The following is an 18,043-nucleotide window of genomic DNA, read 5'->3' on the forward strand; positions in this document are numbered from 1 at the left end:
GTCCCGTGTACCCATTGGCGTATACGTAAAAGAACCCATGGCAGTTGGAATTCGATATAGCTGTTAAGAGAAGGTCGAAGCACCGCTGCCCAGGTAAAGTGTTCCTCATAGCATATGGTATGGCGTATGTATGTCTTGATCAGCCAATGGGTAAGACGCTGGCTCGCTAGACTGGAGGTCGAGTGTTCGATCCCTGCATTATCCGAGAAAGTTCAGTGATGCAGGACGGAGGGCCCGACAAGGACAGCTGTCTAGTCGTTCGGATGGGACGAAAAACCGAGGTCCCGTGTACACATTGGCGTGCACATAAAAGATCCCTTGATTTTCAAGCTTGGGATTCCCTTGTCAGTAGTGCAGGACAGGTGTCCATTGAGGTGAACGTAAAAGAATCCTTGACAATTAAAATTCGAAATAAAATTAGGCCGTAGTGCCGTTGCCCGGGAAAAATTTCCTTTATAGCCCACTCTATGGCGTATGCCCGTCCCGATTAACCCAGTGGGTGCTGAACAGCAGGACGTTACCCCTCTCTCTCTCTCTCCCTTTATCTCTTTCTCTCTCTCTCTCAGTTCATGTGTTCTAAAGTTTGATTTTTTTTTTATTAGGGACGTGCACTGGGAATTAAAAGGAGAAGTTGTGACCAAAGCTTTAAAGCCAATATGAAGCAGTACCGTATTGTTCAAAACTTTCGGGTTCTGAGCGCCGACGTTGCAATCGACTTGCAAATATATACTTTTTGGCGGTCAGAGCAGCTGGATGACTGTTTTTTTCAACCAGTCCCAATTGTGCTCAGAGCCGTGGGTTCAGCAATGTATATAAACCCTCTGAATCGTTGGTTGTATATTGACGGTCTATGTTTTAATCTGGTTGTCTTACCAATCTCATTCAAATACACATCTATATTTCGTTTCGTTTTCGTCATAAGAGCGGCTTTTGACCCTATGACGTCAGGCATTTGATTAACCAATCAGCGTTGATGTTTCTAATAGGATACCCACAATTTCGTGCATCGCACGCCAAGAACTCGCTGCAACAGATCGTTTCATTGACTAATCCCTCACATCATCCAGAACACGGATTATATAACAACTCTTCCAGATCCTAGTGTAGTAAAAACGATTTTGAACTATAAAAAAGGAAACGAAATAAGATCTATGTTTTAATCTGATTGGAATATGGACCCTCTAAAGAAAAATGTTCATTCCAAGGCCTGTCCTTTTATTATATACAAACTGGTAGGCCTATATAACACGACAATGTTGTCTGAATATATAACCAAATATAACTGAATAAAGATAAACTGTTCAAAGCAGAATACACTCACTTAATTAATTTTACGTTTACTTGGTTCATTGTACTTTATTTCTATAAATCCATGAGCCACGGCAGCTCCGTGAGTAATACCCTTGCCCGCTAACCAGAAGTTACAAGTGTTAGCAGCGTGGTATCTCGTATACCACTGGCGTGGTCTAATTATTAAACTGTTGTATTTATCTTTAAGACACCCCCCCACACACACACACAGAATATTGTCGTTGGGGTATCTAATAGAGAGAGAAATGGGGTTTAACATCCACTCAACACAAACTAGGTCATTTCGGGACTAACAATATGGTTCAATTTTATTTCAATAATTCGCTTGTGCGTAGGGGTCTTTCGCAGTGGGAGGAAACCGGAGGACCCGGAGAAAACCCAGGTTGGAGGGTATATAATAACATTGTCGTTTAAAGGTATTGTCGTTGGGGTATATAGCAACATTGTTGTTTGGTGATATGATTTGGTGAAGAGCTTAATACGAGCCTTTTATTTTACAACAACGGTTGGCAGGCTTTCACAACAAACCAAAACAATCGGCCACTCTCACATTCTCAGAATTCTTTTCAATGGATCCAATAGGGACAACTGATTACAGGAAATTGCAAGAATTTGCACAAAAACCAACAAAAACATGTCCAAAGTATTTTCAAATAACTTTCTGTTAAGAGGGAGCCGCGGTGACTCAGTGAACAAGGCACTGGTTCAGAAATCTATACTGTCCGTCAATATAGTGGCCACAGGGACTTCCATAGAATTGTGTACTGTTTTTTTTTCCAGTTCAGTTAGTAAATACCATTGAAATCATCTCGCCATGGGTGTGATTCTATTTTCGTTACATCTTAATGACTTGAAACACTTTACTCAGCGGAGTGGAGCGAAAAAATCTAGGTTACGTTAACACACGATATAAGAGGTGGCCGTAGTGCCGCTGTCTGGGCAATATTTCCCTCATAGCACACTGTATGACGGATGCACGTCTTCATTAGCCCAGTCGGAACAGAAACAATAGGACATTAAAACCCCTCTGCCATTGTGTCCCTTTTTTGTTAGAAGATGGAGTAACTAATTGTATCTAGTAACATAGGGAGAATATAGCTACCTCTGCTTCGTCCCTGCCCCTGCCCCATGAGACCAAGTAAGTCCCTGCCCCTGCCCCATGAGACCAAGTAAGTGCCCCCGCACTGCTAAAGACTCGTACACACAAACAAATCATAGAAATAAAATTATGTGTGTCATGCGTTGGTTTGTCTACTGGTTTATCGCATGTTCTATAGATCATTGAGTCATTGGACGTGAGGAGTAGGCTCCCATGGGGTTTAACGTCCACTCAACACAAACTAGGTCATTTCAATTTTATTTCAATAATTCGCTTGAGCGTGGGGGTCTTCAGCAGTGGGAGGAAACCAGAGAACCCAGAGGTTGGACAGGCGAACCTACTCCTTGTCACGTACAACCGGGGAATCAAATCCACGCCAGGTGACTCAATGATAGACCTTATGAAACATCGCGCACGCGCTAACCATTCGGCCATCCAATCCCCCCAGACTCCAATGCTTTCTGTGAGTCCTCTGATTTCCTGCCACTTGCATCAAGTTGCATGATTTCCATGACAAACTGTCGTGTGCCCCTCACTTTCTTCCTCAAATTGAAATCTAAATCATTTTTTATATATAAATAATAAGTTTATTCTATGTCAGCCTTGATTTAACGTTGAGTAATTGTAAAACAGATTGTTTATATTTATTAATAGTTGTATAATTCTCCCCTTCATTGTGTAATTCCGTTACAGAACTAGCGTACAACTTTATCTCCTCTTTATTTAATATCTCCTCCTCTGATCTCTGAAAAACAAACATGGCAGAAAAATAAATAGGACTATATTCTTCAAAGATACAAGATTTAGATAAAGAGCAGGTCGTTCTTGTTATAATAGTTCAAAAATAGATAATGAATAAGGAATATATTGAAAATTTCAGTCAAATTACTTTATTCTGAGCCACGTTATCATTGTTTGTAGATTTGAAAGATGTGTGCATTGATTGTTTATGGTAACCACAGTACAGGTATATTTCAGGCTTAGCCTTGCATCCCCATTTTAAAATTAAATCATTAAATAGCCGAACTGTTAAAATCTAGTTAAAATCTTGATTATCCGATGGCATCGAGAGTTAATTATGGTCTTGTCATGTTAATAAATGTCTAAAAGTTTTGTCAAGGTGGCTAGATGTAAACAGGGCTGGGACACTTGTATTGTTCACGAGATTGTGGGTTACGGTTAGGGCGAGTGCTATGTAACCATTGACCAAATATGCAGCTGGCCTTAATTTTTAGACCTAGCCGACATAACACACCAGATTCAGATTCTTCATTCTGACCTCAAATCAGCGATTTACATTCCTTTAGAAATGAAATGAAATGAAATGGGGTTTAACGTCCTACTGTTCTGCTCCTAAACTGGGCTAATGAAGACGTGCTATGAGGGGAATTTTGCCCGGGCAGCGGCATTACAGCCTACTCTTATATCGAATTCCAACTGCCAAGGTATCTTTTACGTGCACGCCAATGTGTACACAGGACCTCGGTTTTTCGTCCCATCCGAACGACTAGACAGCTGTCCTTGTCAGGTCTTCCATCCTGCATCACTGACAAGGGGGAAAGCACGACATCCCTTTAGTGATGCATCCTGTTACATTAAACTATTTCAAGTTTGGGTCCGGAAGACATTTATAACCCACCTTTTCATTCTGTTCTAAAAGTTTTAAAATATTTCTTTTCGACTGACTCTGTTCCCAGGTGAATTTATTTATGTCTGCTTCGTCTTTCTCTAGCTCCCATGGTTCCACTTTCTATACAAAAACAAACAATCATCTTGGTTTTATTTACAGGGGCAGATAACTGTAGCAACAATGACAGGGGCAGATAACTATTGCAATGGCAGGGGAAGATAACTATCACAATGACAGGGGCAGATAACAAACACAATAACCCTCTTCACATCATACATTTTAAGCTTCCCAGAACGGCACAGTTAATTTTTTTGCAGTGAAAACGGATCGAATCATAACGGTGCCATACTGAGAACAATGCCAATCTAGAAAACTGAAGTGAGGCGGTCTTGACACCCTTCTCTGTACGGCATGGTTACATTTTCATAGTGTAAATGCTATTCGGTCTTAGTGCTGATTTCCGGGCACTGGGATGTGGTAGTCAAATGGTCAGGGCACTGGGCTGTGGTAATCAAATGGTCAGGGCACTGGGCTGTGGTAGTCAAATGGTCAGGGCACTGGGCTGTGGTAATCAAATGGTCAGGGCACTGGGCTGTGGTAGTCAAATGGTCAGGGCACTGGGCTGTGGTAATCAAGTAGTCAGGACACTGGACATTTCCAAGTTTTAACCCTTGAGCTGACACTGGCCTTCACCTAACAGATGTGCGGCCTACAGAGCTGACTAGGAAATTAGCATGGTTAGCACGTGCGCGTTGTATCATAAGGCCTGTCATTGAGTCAACTGGCGTGCTTTTGAATCCCTGGTTGTACGTGACAAGGAGTAGGGTCGCCTGTCCAATTTCGTGAAATTTCCCGGGTCCTCCGGTTTCCTCCCACTGCTAAAGACCCCTACGCGCAAGCGAAATATTGAAATAAAATTAAACCATGTTAGTCCCGAAATGACCTTGTTTGTGTCGAGTGGACGTTAAACCCCATTTCTCTCCCTCTCTCTCTCTCTCTCTATATATTTAGTATCTTGACCCTACTAAATGAAATGAAATGGGGTTTAACGTCCTACTGTTCTGCTCCGAACTGGGCTAATGAAGACGGGCATACGCCTTACAGTGTGCTATGAGAGAAATTTTATATCGAATTCCAACTGTCAAGGGATCTTTTATGTGCACGCCAATGTGTACATGGGACCTCGGTTTTCTGTCCCATCCGAATGACTAGACAGCTGTCCTTGTCAGGCACTTTGTCCTGCATCACTGACAAGGGAGAACTACGCCGGAAAATCTGGATGAACTTGATCGGCCAATGCAGGGCTCAAGATCTGTTTAGATATTATAACTATATTTACCTTCGCCTCGTAATATAAAGCAGTTAACAGATACATCGCATAATCATAATTCTGTTTCTTTAACGGACATCTACAATATAAAATACACAATCAATACAATCAGAGGACATCTACAATACAATACACAATCAATACAATCAGAGGACATCTACAATATAAAATACACAATCAATACAATCAGAGGACATCTACAATACAATACACAATCAATACAATCAGAGGACATCTACAATACAATACACAATCAGAGGATATCTACAATACAATACAATACACAATCAATACAATCAGAGGACATCTACAATACAATACACAATCAATACAATCAGAGGACATCTACAATACAATACACAATCAATACAATCAGAGGATATCTACAATACAATACACAATCAGAGGATATCTACAATACAATACAATACACAATCAATACAATCAGAGGACATCTACAATATAAAATACACAATCAATACAATCAGAGGACATCTACAATACAATACACAATCAATACAATCAGAGGACATCTACAATATAAAATACACAATCAATACAATCAGAGGACATCTACAATACAATACACAATCAATACAATCAGAGGACATCTACAATATAAAATACACAATCAATACAATCAGAGGATATCTACAATACAATACACAAATAGTTTATCCCCAAAATGACCTGATCAATGTTGATTGGACATTGTACTTGATATACAGGATATACCAATAGACATGGCAGACAGAAACCCACGGCCACATGCCAACATTTATAATATTTTTAACACTGTCATTTGCCTTTCTTACATGGACTGTGGTCTTAACATGCGCGCTGTATCATAAAGTCTGTCATTGAGTCAACTGGCGTGGTTTTGAATCCCCGGTTGTATGTGACAAGGAGTAGGGTCGCCTGTCCAACCTTGTGGGTTTTCTCCGGGTCCTCCAGTTTCCTCCCACTGCTAAAGACCCCTACGCGCAAGCAAATTATGGAAATAAAATTGAACCATGTGTTAGTCCCGAAATGACCTAGTTTGTGTCGAGTGGACGTTAAACCCCATTTCTCTCTCTCAACAGCGGTCATCATCCTTGGCTCAACTGTGTTTAAATCACACGTTCGTCACCCTAAATTGTTAGGTTTGGGAATTGTGAGGGCCTAATTTTTGGAATAGCCTAGGGCCTATCTTCGTATAAATCTGGCACTGATGACAAACTGCTACATACAAACTTTTAGACTAATTACTTCCCCTTATCTCACTTCCCACGAATGTATAGCTCCACCCCCATAGTGACTTTTTTTTAACTTTCTAGTCTAGAATCGAAGACGAGGTTTAAAACTGACATTTTCTGACAGGTTTTGGTGGATATTCATGATATAGAGGCTGTAGGATAACAGAGTTATGTGAGTGAAATGTGTGGTGGAGAGTTCAAGGTATATCGATTTCTGTATCTCAAAATTTCCACGGTCAACATCATACAAGTTTTAGAGCAAGACATTGTCAGGTGTTTCTCCATCTAAGAAACAGGTAATGCAGAGCAAAGACATAAGAATTAACATTAATGTAATATGAAAATCTTTGGTGGTCTGATTCCATACACACCTGTCTGTGTTCAAGGTTATCTCCCCTGTCTCTGGATCATATTTATCCCCTAACAGTCTTTTAATCTTGTCTTCACCATGTTCATCCAGTCTTAAATCAGCTAATTTTAACTAAAAGAGAAAATATTTTATGTATGAGCCAGTTGTTTTTCTAAACCAAAGAACCTGGGCCAGTAACACTTATCTAATTGTTCTTCTCAGGGCGAGGCTCTTCAAGTACAATTGACATGCAATCTGACAGCCCTGTTCCTTGGACAAATGTGCACGATTGACGGACCTCAATTTTAGGAATAATGTTACAATTACAACATGGCTGCGATGACGTTATGCTTGACATTCCACATCAGCCAAGTTGTCGTTTTTGACGTGGGGTAAGATATGGAGTTGAATTTGATGTTTATATCGGTAGCCATGTTTTTTAACATCTTCATCACTCATCTTACCAGTAGGCCACGTCAAAGCCAACAGAAATGAAATGAAATGAAATGAGGTTTAACGTCCTACTGTTCTGCTCCTAACCTGGGCTAATGAAGACGGGCATACGCCATACAGTGTGCTATGAGGGAAATTTTACGTGCACGCCAATGTGTACACGGGACCTCGGTTTTTCGTTCCATCCAAACGACTAGACAGCTGTCCTTGTCACTGACAAGGGGAAACCACGGCGGAAAATCTGGATGAACTTTCTCGGCCAATGCAGGGATCGAACACCCGACCTCCAGGCTAGCGAGCCAGTGTCTTACCCACTTGGCCACGTGGTCCCCCCAAAGCCAACAGGGCCTAAGGTTAGCCCCTTAGAGTTGGAACTTTTAGCAGACTATGTCGGTGACAGTTGGCTTAAAGATGCCAGGTTTTTCTTTAAGGCTCATGTTTTGCAAGGAATACGTTATGATGCAGGCATAATCAAACATTTACTAACTGACCTTGACAGTAATTGAGTGACTTATTGGGGGTTTGGAGTGTTCACAACATAGTCACGATTATCAAGTACCATTGTTACGATTATAAACAAAGTCTTGATTATCCCGTATCTATTTTATAATCAAATTATCAAATGAATATTGTGTATTAATCCATTGAAATTAATAATAATAACTTTATTTAAGAAGGGTAAAGGATTAGGCTGTGGAAGCCTTTCTACCATCCTGCTCTTCATGAAAAAATATAATACAAAAGATGATAGCATAACAAATAAAGGAGAAGGATGAATAGGTGTATAAAATAATCAGGATGAAATTATGATACAAAAGATGACAGCACCAAAGGAGACAGATATAATAACATACCCCTCCCTCCCCCCCCCCCCCAAAAAACCCATATAATTAACAATAGCAAAAGGCATAAAAATGTGAAACAAGGAAAAATACATTATTTTTATATATGGACATACATGTAGAGGGTATCAGTATTATTCTTTGACATTAAAATATTTAAAAAGTTGTTTCTTGAAAGAATTTAAGTTAGTGGTCAGTATTAAGTAAGATGGTAAAGAATTCCATAGGTTTGAGCCTTTAAAACGGATAATCTGATGGTCTGCTGCGACAATCTGATGGTCTGAGAGTTGATTATAGGCGTGTCATGTAAATAAATGTTTAATTAATAATCTATGTATAGATTTGAAGTCATGTGAATAAATGTTTAATTAATATATATAACATTTAAAGCCAAAATAAAAACCTACAATATTTTAAAGCCAGAATAAATGAAATGAAATGGAGTTTAACGTCCTACTGTTCTGCTCCTAACCTGGGCTAATGAAGACGGGCATACGCCATACAGTGTGCTATGAGGGAAATTTTGCCCGGACAGCGGCACTACGGCCTACTCTTATATCGAATTCCAACTGCCAAGCAGGGCTGTCGGTAATTTTTCACAGATGATTAGCAGCACTGCTAATCAAAAAGTCCAATTTTGCCAAATTTGATTAAATAATTTAAAAATTGATTAGCAGTTTTTCAGTTTCAACATAAAACACCTAAATAACAAGATTATTTTTATTTTAATTGATAACAAATGATTAGATTTCATTCTTAAGATTTTTAGAATTTTAGCACTTCTACAGGTACCTGTGAACATTTCTGAATGAATGTAGACTTTTGGTTAGGCCTTATGTCTGAAGCCAATTCTTGGCAGTGGCTTCTTATTTCTTCGTTAGAAAACAATTTCGTCTGCTTTTTATCGTGTGTTATTATTTTTGTTCAATCGCAGTATTTTACGAATAATCTCGATTAACTAGACGTACGCGATATAAACAATAACAGTTTACAGGAATTCTTACTTTGATTTCTCATTTTACAATACGTTTACACATATTTATTTTTTATATTTTATTTACAATACGTGGGGGATACACTGAATTTATTTTTTTTCAAATTGAATACTGATATAATTACTCGAAATTGACATGTCTCGCAACGTGAGTGGTACTAGTTGATTCCCTATTTCCGGTTTAATAGTCCCGATTCATAGAGTTATGTCCCTGTATTATATAGTATAATGAATTAAGTCTGGGTAGTTCGAGAAGAAAATGTCACACGGAGAATTCCGTTTTGTTTATAAAAATTTATTTGATATTTTATACACGTTGAAAGTGTTGAGAAATGTGGATAAATCTTTGTGTCAATATCCAAAATGACAGGCATATTAATGATTCGCAATTACTGCGAATCAAAAACGTTAGATTTTAATTTTTGATTAGCAACGGACAAAATATGTATCGCAAATTGCGCTGCGATACTGGTTGTCGGCAGCCCTGCTGCCAAGGGATCTTTTACGTGCATTCCAATGTATACACGGGACCTCGGTTTTTCGTCTCATCCGAAGGACTAGACAGCTATCCTTGTCAGGCCCTCCGTCCTGCATCACTGACAAGGGGGAACCACGCCGGAAAATCTGGATGAACTTTCTCGGCCAATGCAGGGATCGAACACCCGACCTCCAGGCTAGCGAGCTAGCGTCTTACACACTTAGCCACGTGATCCCCAAAAGCCAGAATAAAGACCTGCAGTAGGCAGATTTAGCTCTCGCATAATGTATGTTTAAATATTTACAAACTGACCTTGACAGTAACTAAACGTGATCGTGAATCAGCAACAGACGGGCTAGAAAAACAATAATCTCGTGTTTTGATAGTTAAAGGAAAATGTTGATCACATAATTCATCTGTCTCCAAACCAGCTGGCCATGGCGTACAAAAATCTATTAAAAAAATAATTTTACTCATTCATTAAAACATACAAATAATTTTACTCATTCATTAAAACAAACAAATAATTTTACTCATTCATTAAAACAAACAAATAATTTTACTCATTCATTAAAACAAACAAATAATTTTACTCATTCATTAAAACAAACAAATAATTTTACTCATTCATTAAAACATACAAATAATTTTACTCATTCATTAAAACATACAAATAATTTTACTCATTCATTAAAACAAACAAATAATTTTACTCATTCATTAAAACATACAAATAATTTTACTCATTCATTAAAACATACAAATAATTTTACTCATTCATTAAAACATACAAATAATTTTACTCATTCATTAAAACATACAAATAATTTTACTCATTCATTAAAACATACAAATAATTTTACTCATTCATTAAAACAAACAAATAATTTTACTCATTCATTAAAACATACAAATAATTTTACTCATTCATTAAAACAAATGCAAAATATTAATCTGATTAAAATACAGATTTTATTTCGTTTCGTTTGTTAATTCAAAATTTGGTTTTACTTGTCTTTGCTACACGAGGATCTGGAAGAGTTGTTATCATTTATGTGTTCTGGATGATGTGAGGGATTACCCAATAAACCGGTCTGTTACGGCAAGTTTTTGGTGTGAGGTGCAGGAAACTGTGGGTAACCCACTAGAAGCATCAACGCTGATTGAATTGGTTAATCAAATGTCTGACGAAATAGGGTCAAAAGTCGCTCGTATGACCCCTGACGCAACCTTCCAGTACATCCAGTCAGATCTTCATGTAGTAGAGGCCATCGAAAGTATACAAAAACAAAAATGAAATATAGATCTGTATTTTAATCAGATTGGCAAAATATATATGTGGTACAATACAGTTCCTGAATCCCATTACTTGCATACTTTACGAAAGACGGACAGCATTCAATGAATAAATAAATTAATTACCTTTTAACACCTGACAATGTTTCTTAATATGACCAGGTGATAAATGTAGAAAGTTGGGAATCTTGAGTAATTCTGTGTTGGCATAGCGACCAGGTGTAACATTCTCATTTTCAGATAGATTCTACAAAATAAAATAGTTTAAGCAGATGAAATTAAAATTTGTTCTTCGTCTAAAGACATTTCAGTAATGGGGGGATGGATGGCTGAATGGTTAGCGTGTGCACTTTGTATCATAAGGTCTGTCATTGAGTCAAATGGCATGGTGGTACATGACAAGGAGTAGGGTCTCCTGTCCAATCTTGTGGATTTTCTCTGCGTCCTCCGGTTTCCTTCCACTGCAAAGAGCCCTACGTGCAAGCGAATTATTCAAATAAAATTAAATGGTATGTTAGTCCCAAAATGACCTAGTTTGTGTTGAGTGGATGTTAAACCCCATTTCTCTCTCTCACTCTCTCATTAATGCAGGACAGAGGGCCTGGCAATTTGGATAGTAAGTCCTGTGTACATTGGTGTGAATGTATTGGCAGTTGGAAATTTATTTAATAGTAGGCCATTTTCATCATACTCTTTCACACTGTATAGCGTATGCCCGTCTTTATTAGCCCAGGCGGAGCAGAACAGTAGAACGTTAAACCATATTTCATTTCACTTACATCAGTGTATCCCTGGCGTACGGGAAACGGTATTGCAGACCATTTGAAGGTGGAAGCAGTCGGCCAGACATTCGTCCAATCGTCATCTGGCTTCATATTTATATATCGTGGTTGCATTCTCTGTAAGGAAATAATGTAGGCTAGATAAAGATGGGCGATTTGACCAGTTATCCCTTTTAGCAGTGACTAGTTTCGTCCTAATAGAACTCTTCAGACTAATTTATCTCACTGGGGGGGGGGGTCTATGTCTTAAAACCAGCCTGTATCGGGGTTTGGTATCTTACTGGGGTGTAGAAAATAGCCTGTACTGGGGTTTGGTATCTTACTGGGATGTAGAAAATAGCCTGTACCGGGGTTTGGTATCTTACTGGGGTGTAGAAAATAGGCTGTACCGGGGTTAGAGTAGGACTTAAAAAGTCTGTGTGGAGTTGAAGACGGGGTATTATCATGGACCAAAACTAAATGGGGTGTGTATGTAGGAGAGATAGGAAAAGGGGGGGGGGGGTTGTAGTTAACGACATTACTTGGTGCAGTAATATATATGGCGCTAAGTTATAGTTAGCGATATTACTTGGCGCAGTAACATCTTTGACGCCAAGTTGATGTTAGATATTACTTGTAGTAGTAACATGTTTGACGGAAAGTTGTTGATAATGATTACTTGACACAATACAATGCTTGAGAGTTGAGTTAAGAAGTTTACTTGACTGTAAATATATGTGGCCTGAAGTTGTTGCTAAATGTTACTTGACACTATGAAATTTTTAACTGGAAGTTGTTCTTAAAAGATTAATTTGGACAGTAAAATGTTTTACTGGACGTTGTTGTCAAATACGTGACAGTAAAATATATGTGGCCCGAGGTTGTTGCTAAAGGTTACTTGATACAGTGAAATTTTTTACTGGAAGTTGTTTTTAAAAGATTGATTTGGGCAGTAAAATGTTTAACTGACTTTATTATAAAAAAAATACCATTGATGAAGGAATGAAAAGAGAAAAGACATAGCGATAAAAAACAGGTTTATAAATATTTATTTATCATAAACCCAAGCCCGAAATGATGGATGAATGAAACAGGTCAGTGACCGTTTGCATCTATCAATGTTGATCCGAGTGTAATTGCTAGAATAAGTGTCGAAATGAAATGGAAACTGGTATCCCAGGGACAGTTTTAAATTCTTTTTTTAAATATTGTGAAATATAAATCTACAGGAATATTCAATCCAGTATTTACAAAGATATGTGGAATTGAAACTTCTCTGAGCTACATGTATGCTGCTTGCTATGTAATAAGCCTGCCTGCACCAATTGTTGAGAGGCCCGTTTTAAATCTGATTGAAAAATTATCGCCACAGGGAAAAAGGTAATTGTCGAAAAATTTAATCATAATTGGTAGAAACTGTGTGAGCATTAACACCTGTGATTATACTTACCGGAGCATCATTTTTTCTTTGATCCCTCTTGCTTCTCTGATTCAAACCTTTTATCTGGAACACACGGAAATCTTTTTCTTCATCTGAAAAGGTTTCAAATAATATGTTGAATCAACTCAAAAAAGTTTCAAATAATAGGTTGAAAAGTTTCAATTAATAGGTTGAAAAGTTTCAAATAATAGGTTGAATGAACTCGAAAAAGTTTTGTTTTCATTGCAGTCCTTCACGTTTAAGGGGAGCATTTGCTCCTGCTCCTCTCTAAGCACGTCGGCTTTCCTTCAAAGGAGTCATTAAAGACTCCTGGGCCCTTATTCACGAAAACTTAAACTAAGATACAATCAAAATTTTAAGAAATACTGCAATTCGATTGGCTGACCAGTAAAATCAATTTGCATATATCCAATTTGCATATTGGTCAGCCAATCGAATTGCAGTATTTCTTAAAATTTTGATTGTATCTTAGTTTAAGTTTTCGTGAATAAGGGCCCAGCAAATTAGCTAAATCGCTCTCCTAAATATTGAGATTAATAAACTACTTTCAGTTTTTGTTTACTTTTAAACTGCATATATTCAAGGAATCAGGAGCTTTTTATGGCTCCCGCACAATTTTATAAACATGAAGGACTGTCATTGACACCTTGATAACGGTATTGTTTCCCATAAAAATTGTGTCCTGTAAAAGATATATTATTAAGTCTTTCTTTAGGCCTTAAATGTTATATAAATTATTAATTAGACATTTATTAACATGACAAGACCATAAGCAATTCTGAATGCCATCAGATACTCAAGATTTTAACTAGATTAGACCGTCTTGAATATACCAGTACTGTGGTTACGATAATAAACAATCAATGCACACATCTTATCAAAACTTCAAATAGTGATAACGCCGCTTAGAATAAAAGAATTTGAATGAAATTTTCAATATATTTATTTCTCATTATCTATTTTTGAACTATTATAGCGAAAAAGTACAGCTCTTTATCTAAATCTTACATAATGTATCTTTAATGTGTTTCCCAATCATTAAATGCCATTTAAACATTAGGTAAAAATTACTATTTTTATTGAGACCTAGACATTATCCATGTACTGGATTTGATACATGTCGGACGGTACTACTACTATTATTAAATTACTGATAATGTCACTGTACAAGTCAGTTTTAATTGTTTTTACTGACACATTGACAACATCACTTAATTTGCTTACAGACTGAAATGAAATAACATGGGGTTTAACGTCCTACTCCGACCAGGCTAATGAAGACGGGTATACGCCATACAGTGTGCTATGAGGGAAATTTTGCATGGACAGCAGGACTATGGCCTACTCTTATATCGAATTCCAACTGCCAAGGGATCTTTTATGTGCATTCCAATGTGACACAGGAACTTGGTTTTTCATCCCATCCAAACAACTAGACAGCTGATTTTCTTATTCTTACTGACTACTCTTACACATATATATCGAATTACAAATGTGAAGGTTTCTTTTATGCGCGCACCAATGGGTAAGCAGAACCTTGTTTTTTAACCCATCCAAACAACTATTCATCCTGCACCACTGACGGGAATCACGTGGCTAAGTGGGTAAGACGCTGGCTCGCTAGCCTGGAGGTCGGGTGTTCAATCCCTGCATTGGCCGAGATGGTTCATCCAGATTTTCCAGAGTGGTTTCCCCTTGTCAGTGTTGCAGGATGGAGGGCCTGACAAAGACAGCTGTCTAGTCGTTTGGATGGGACGAAAACCGAGGTCCCGTGTACACATTAGCGTACACGTAAAAGATGCCTTGGCAGTTGGAATTCGACATAAGAGTAGGCCGTAGCGCCGCTGCCCGAGCAAAATTTCCCTCATAGTGTATGGCGTATGCCTGTCTTCATTAGCCTAGGTTAGGAGCAGAACAGGTTAGGACGTTAAACCCCATTTCATTTCATTTTGCACCACTGACAACCTGGAACCAAGCCGAAAAGTCACGGCCAACACCTCAAACACGGAATCTTCAGTCTAGCGAGGCAACGTCTTACTTACTATGCAACCGTGGCCTCCCTGATGTATTAAAACATTCTTAAACACGCTTGATTGCTATTTGATTTTAAAACAAAAACAACTGATGAGTAAAACCGATTTGATTCAATTTGTGTACAAGTCAATTATTAGTCACAGACATACATGTAAGCAATACCTTGTGGGTGAGTCAAACTATGATGAAGGAAGCCACAGTGGCTAAGTAGGTAAGACGCTGGCGTTCACGTGTACGATCCCTGCATTGGCCAAGAAATTTCATCAGGATTTTCCAATGTGGTCTCCTCTTGTCCTGTGGTGTTCACGTAAAAGATTCCTTGGCAGTTTGAATTCAATATAAGAGTAGGCGATAGCGTCACTGCCCGGGCAAAATTTCCCTCATAACACACTGTGTATGCCTGTCTTCATTAGCCCAGTCGGAGCAGAACAGTCAAACGCTAAACCCCATTTCATTTTATTTCATCTTGACTGGATGAGTTAACTCAGAAGGAATTTGATTGTGGATGAGTGAACTAGCATGCCCTGGAAATAAGGAACCTGTCACAGATATTGTTAGGCCCCTTCCCTCCGATCATTCTGGCACAGATTCGGTTTTTCAACATTACATTTTACATTTAAAGCGAACAAAAATCATAATTTCCAGTGATGCAGATATAGGCCCAGCACGTTGACCCGGCTACTTTTGACTTCCACACGATTTCACAAGATTCTAACACTAACTGACTAACCCTTACCGCTTACAAGATTTCACCACTAATTACCCTTACCCTAACCATGGCGTACTGCGCCCAGATATAGTATCTTTTGTATTTATTCACGTTTTCAGAATGTCAACACAAAAGTCTTTGCTACATGTATGTTGACTTGTAAACTATAAAGCATGTCAGTCTATTATCTCTAATTAAAAGTTTATGCTACACAACAAGACAAGCCTAAAATGGCTAAAACTAAAGAATAAAAGCCGAAATTACAATAGTCACCTTGTTTTGTGCTCTCCAATCTAGTCTCCAATCTAGTTTGACGTATTCGGTCATCCTTCCTATTTCCCGCTGTGGACAAAAGGCGAACTGTTATTATAAGCTTGTGATGTAATGAATTAGTCAGAGACAGGGGAACCAATACTTTCGTGTTCGACATTTTTCCCCAATTTGTCTCACAAGTTTTGTTCATTCGCAATACCTCGGTTTTCTATTTATAGAAATTATCTACTATTTTTATGGGTATTCGATTTGCTTCATGATTCATTCAAAACTTATTTTAAAATGATTTAACATTGTATATTGACTACTTTAGTTCTAAATATAAATATTTTGGAGATAAAATAATATGCAAGTAAAAAAGGGTTGAGGGGGAGGCGGGACGTTTGAAATTGGTCAACAATCTTAGAAATACTATATTTCTGGACTCGTCGAGTGTTTGACCTTGCAAATTAATTTATTTGATTACCTCCCCTGTATTCCGTCAGAGGGCTCTTGATATCCTTAAAAGATTGTCTTGATTAACATGTCTTACAGAAATTGCTAACATGTAATGCAATGGGTAAAATGAGACTTGGTAACGGTGCGCAAACGTCTTCCAAAGGTAATGGCGGACGAAAAACAAATGAGTGCACTATTTAGGCGTAACGAACAATTGAAACGGTGGGAGGATTCTGAGACTAATCGAGTTTCTTCTTCCATTCGGGAAGAAAGATTAAGAGTCAAATTTCAAGATGGATGTATATTCCTGGCTGCTTGCTCGAGCAGCGATACGGAAGAAGTTAAGAAACTTTTAGACCGAGGGGCTGACATAAACACTTCGAATATCGACGGTCTTACAGCTTTGCACCAGGTTTGTTAATTTGTTTTCTCACTTACTCGAAGAGTAATTCCTGTAGAAATCCCCTTTTGTTATTCACAAACAATCCATGAATAAATTTTGCAATTAAAAAGTGTTTTAAACGAAGAATCAAGATGGCAAAAATACACCCCATATCAGCTCTCATTTCTTTTTTCATTTCAATGTTATGAAAAACTGAACTGTCAGCACTCATTACTTCCACAGTATGAGTAAACGTTGTACGATTTCTGATTCTACGATGGTCAGAATTAGTTTGTATCTGATACTCAGGTACATGCAAAATTTATGATTGGTCCTGAAATCTCTAGATTAATATTGTAGTCAATACACGTACTAGATGTAAAAATTGTCAAGGAAATTTGAACTGAACTGTCAGTACTTTACACTACAGAGCATAGGCCTAGGACTAATTGAGTGGAGTGATATTAGACTTAGCTTAGCCTACATACACGTGTTGTAAAATAGAACCCATGTACACATGTATAATCTTTGTTAATAAGTTTGTTCAATGATTATGGTCCATGCCCATGGGTACATGAATTCCCATCAACTAAAACATTAACATGTCATCCTTACACGTACAGTTAGAGATACACATCTTGTAGATTTTTTGCTTATAAAAATGGTCTGATAAATGTTGCAAAGAACTCATGCCATCTTCATTTATTCTTGTTTTACGATGGGTTAACTTCTGTATTTGCAATATGAATATTAGTGTTTTTAATGACATTGATTGTATTTTAAATATCAGTGTTTTTAATGACATTGTAATGGTAGATTACACAGGAAAAACTTACTTCCAGGCCTGCTGAATAGGCATCGAGAAAAGGGCAAAGCCTAGAATGTACATGTATATTAAACACATCTCATCCACAAGTTGTATGTGTACCAAATGACTAATTTGGATGGCAAGTGGTTTAACACAAATTTTTTAAATAGAATTGAACCA

At 37.9% G+C, this 18,043-nt stretch overlaps 2 protein-coding genes across 12 annotated transcripts in view; one reads left to right on the top strand and one right to left on the bottom strand.

Moving 5' to 3' along the window:
- Positions 1-993: 993 nt before the first annotated feature.
- On the bottom strand, positions 994-16,448 carry LOC126811644 (28S ribosomal protein S35, mitochondrial). Its single transcript, XM_050537441.2, has 9 exons — positions 16,236-16,448; positions 13,229-13,311; positions 11,797-11,916; positions 11,144-11,264; positions 10,034-10,173; positions 6,977-7,086; positions 5,380-5,449; positions 4,050-4,160; positions 994-3,155 (listed from the first exon to the last, which is right to left on the bottom strand). Exons 1-9 carry the CDS (start codon positions 16,423-16,425, stop codon positions 3,003-3,005), a joined length of 1,098 nt encoding a protein of 365 aa, XP_050393398.1. The 5' UTR covers positions 16,426-16,448; the 3' UTR covers positions 994-3,002.
- Positions 16,449-16,804: 356 nt separating this feature from the next.
- Positions 16,805-18,043, top strand: part of LOC126811640 (protein phosphatase 1 regulatory subunit 12C) — a 90,679-nt gene continuing 89,440 nt past the window's right edge. For 10 of the 11 annotated variants that reach the window (XM_056098467.1, XM_056098469.1, XM_056098471.1 and 7 more), the window contains exon 1: positions 16,805-17,085. In XM_056098467.1, the coding sequence (XP_055954442.1) occupies positions 16,840-17,085 (246 nt within the window). In that variant the 5' untranslated portion in view covers positions 16,805-16,839. The remainder of the gene's footprint in view (positions 17,086-18,043) is intronic. The other variant, XM_056098476.1, reaches the window with a different exon arrangement.

This window comes from Patella vulgata, chromosome 2 (genome assembly GCF_932274485.2).
Source record: "Patella vulgata chromosome 2, xgPatVulg1.2, whole genome shotgun sequence".
NCBI classification, from domain to species: Eukaryota; Metazoa; Mollusca; class Gastropoda; family Patellidae; genus Patella; species Patella vulgata.

Excerpts from the sequence above, each read along its gene's own strand:
- LOC126811644 (XM_050537441.2), bottom strand. The coding sequence starts at position 16,425 with ATGAACAAAACTTGTGAGACAAATTGGGGAAAAATGTCGAACACGAAA. Across the intron at positions 10,174-11,143 it reads ACATTGTCAGGTGTTAAAAG|ATTTTTGTACGCCATGGCCA; the intron begins GTAATTAATTTA and ends TTTTTTTAATAG. Across the intron at positions 7,087-10,033 it reads CACGTTTAGTTACTGTCAAG|TTAAAATTAGCTGATTTAAG; the intron begins GTCAGTTTGTAA and ends TTTCTCTTTTAG.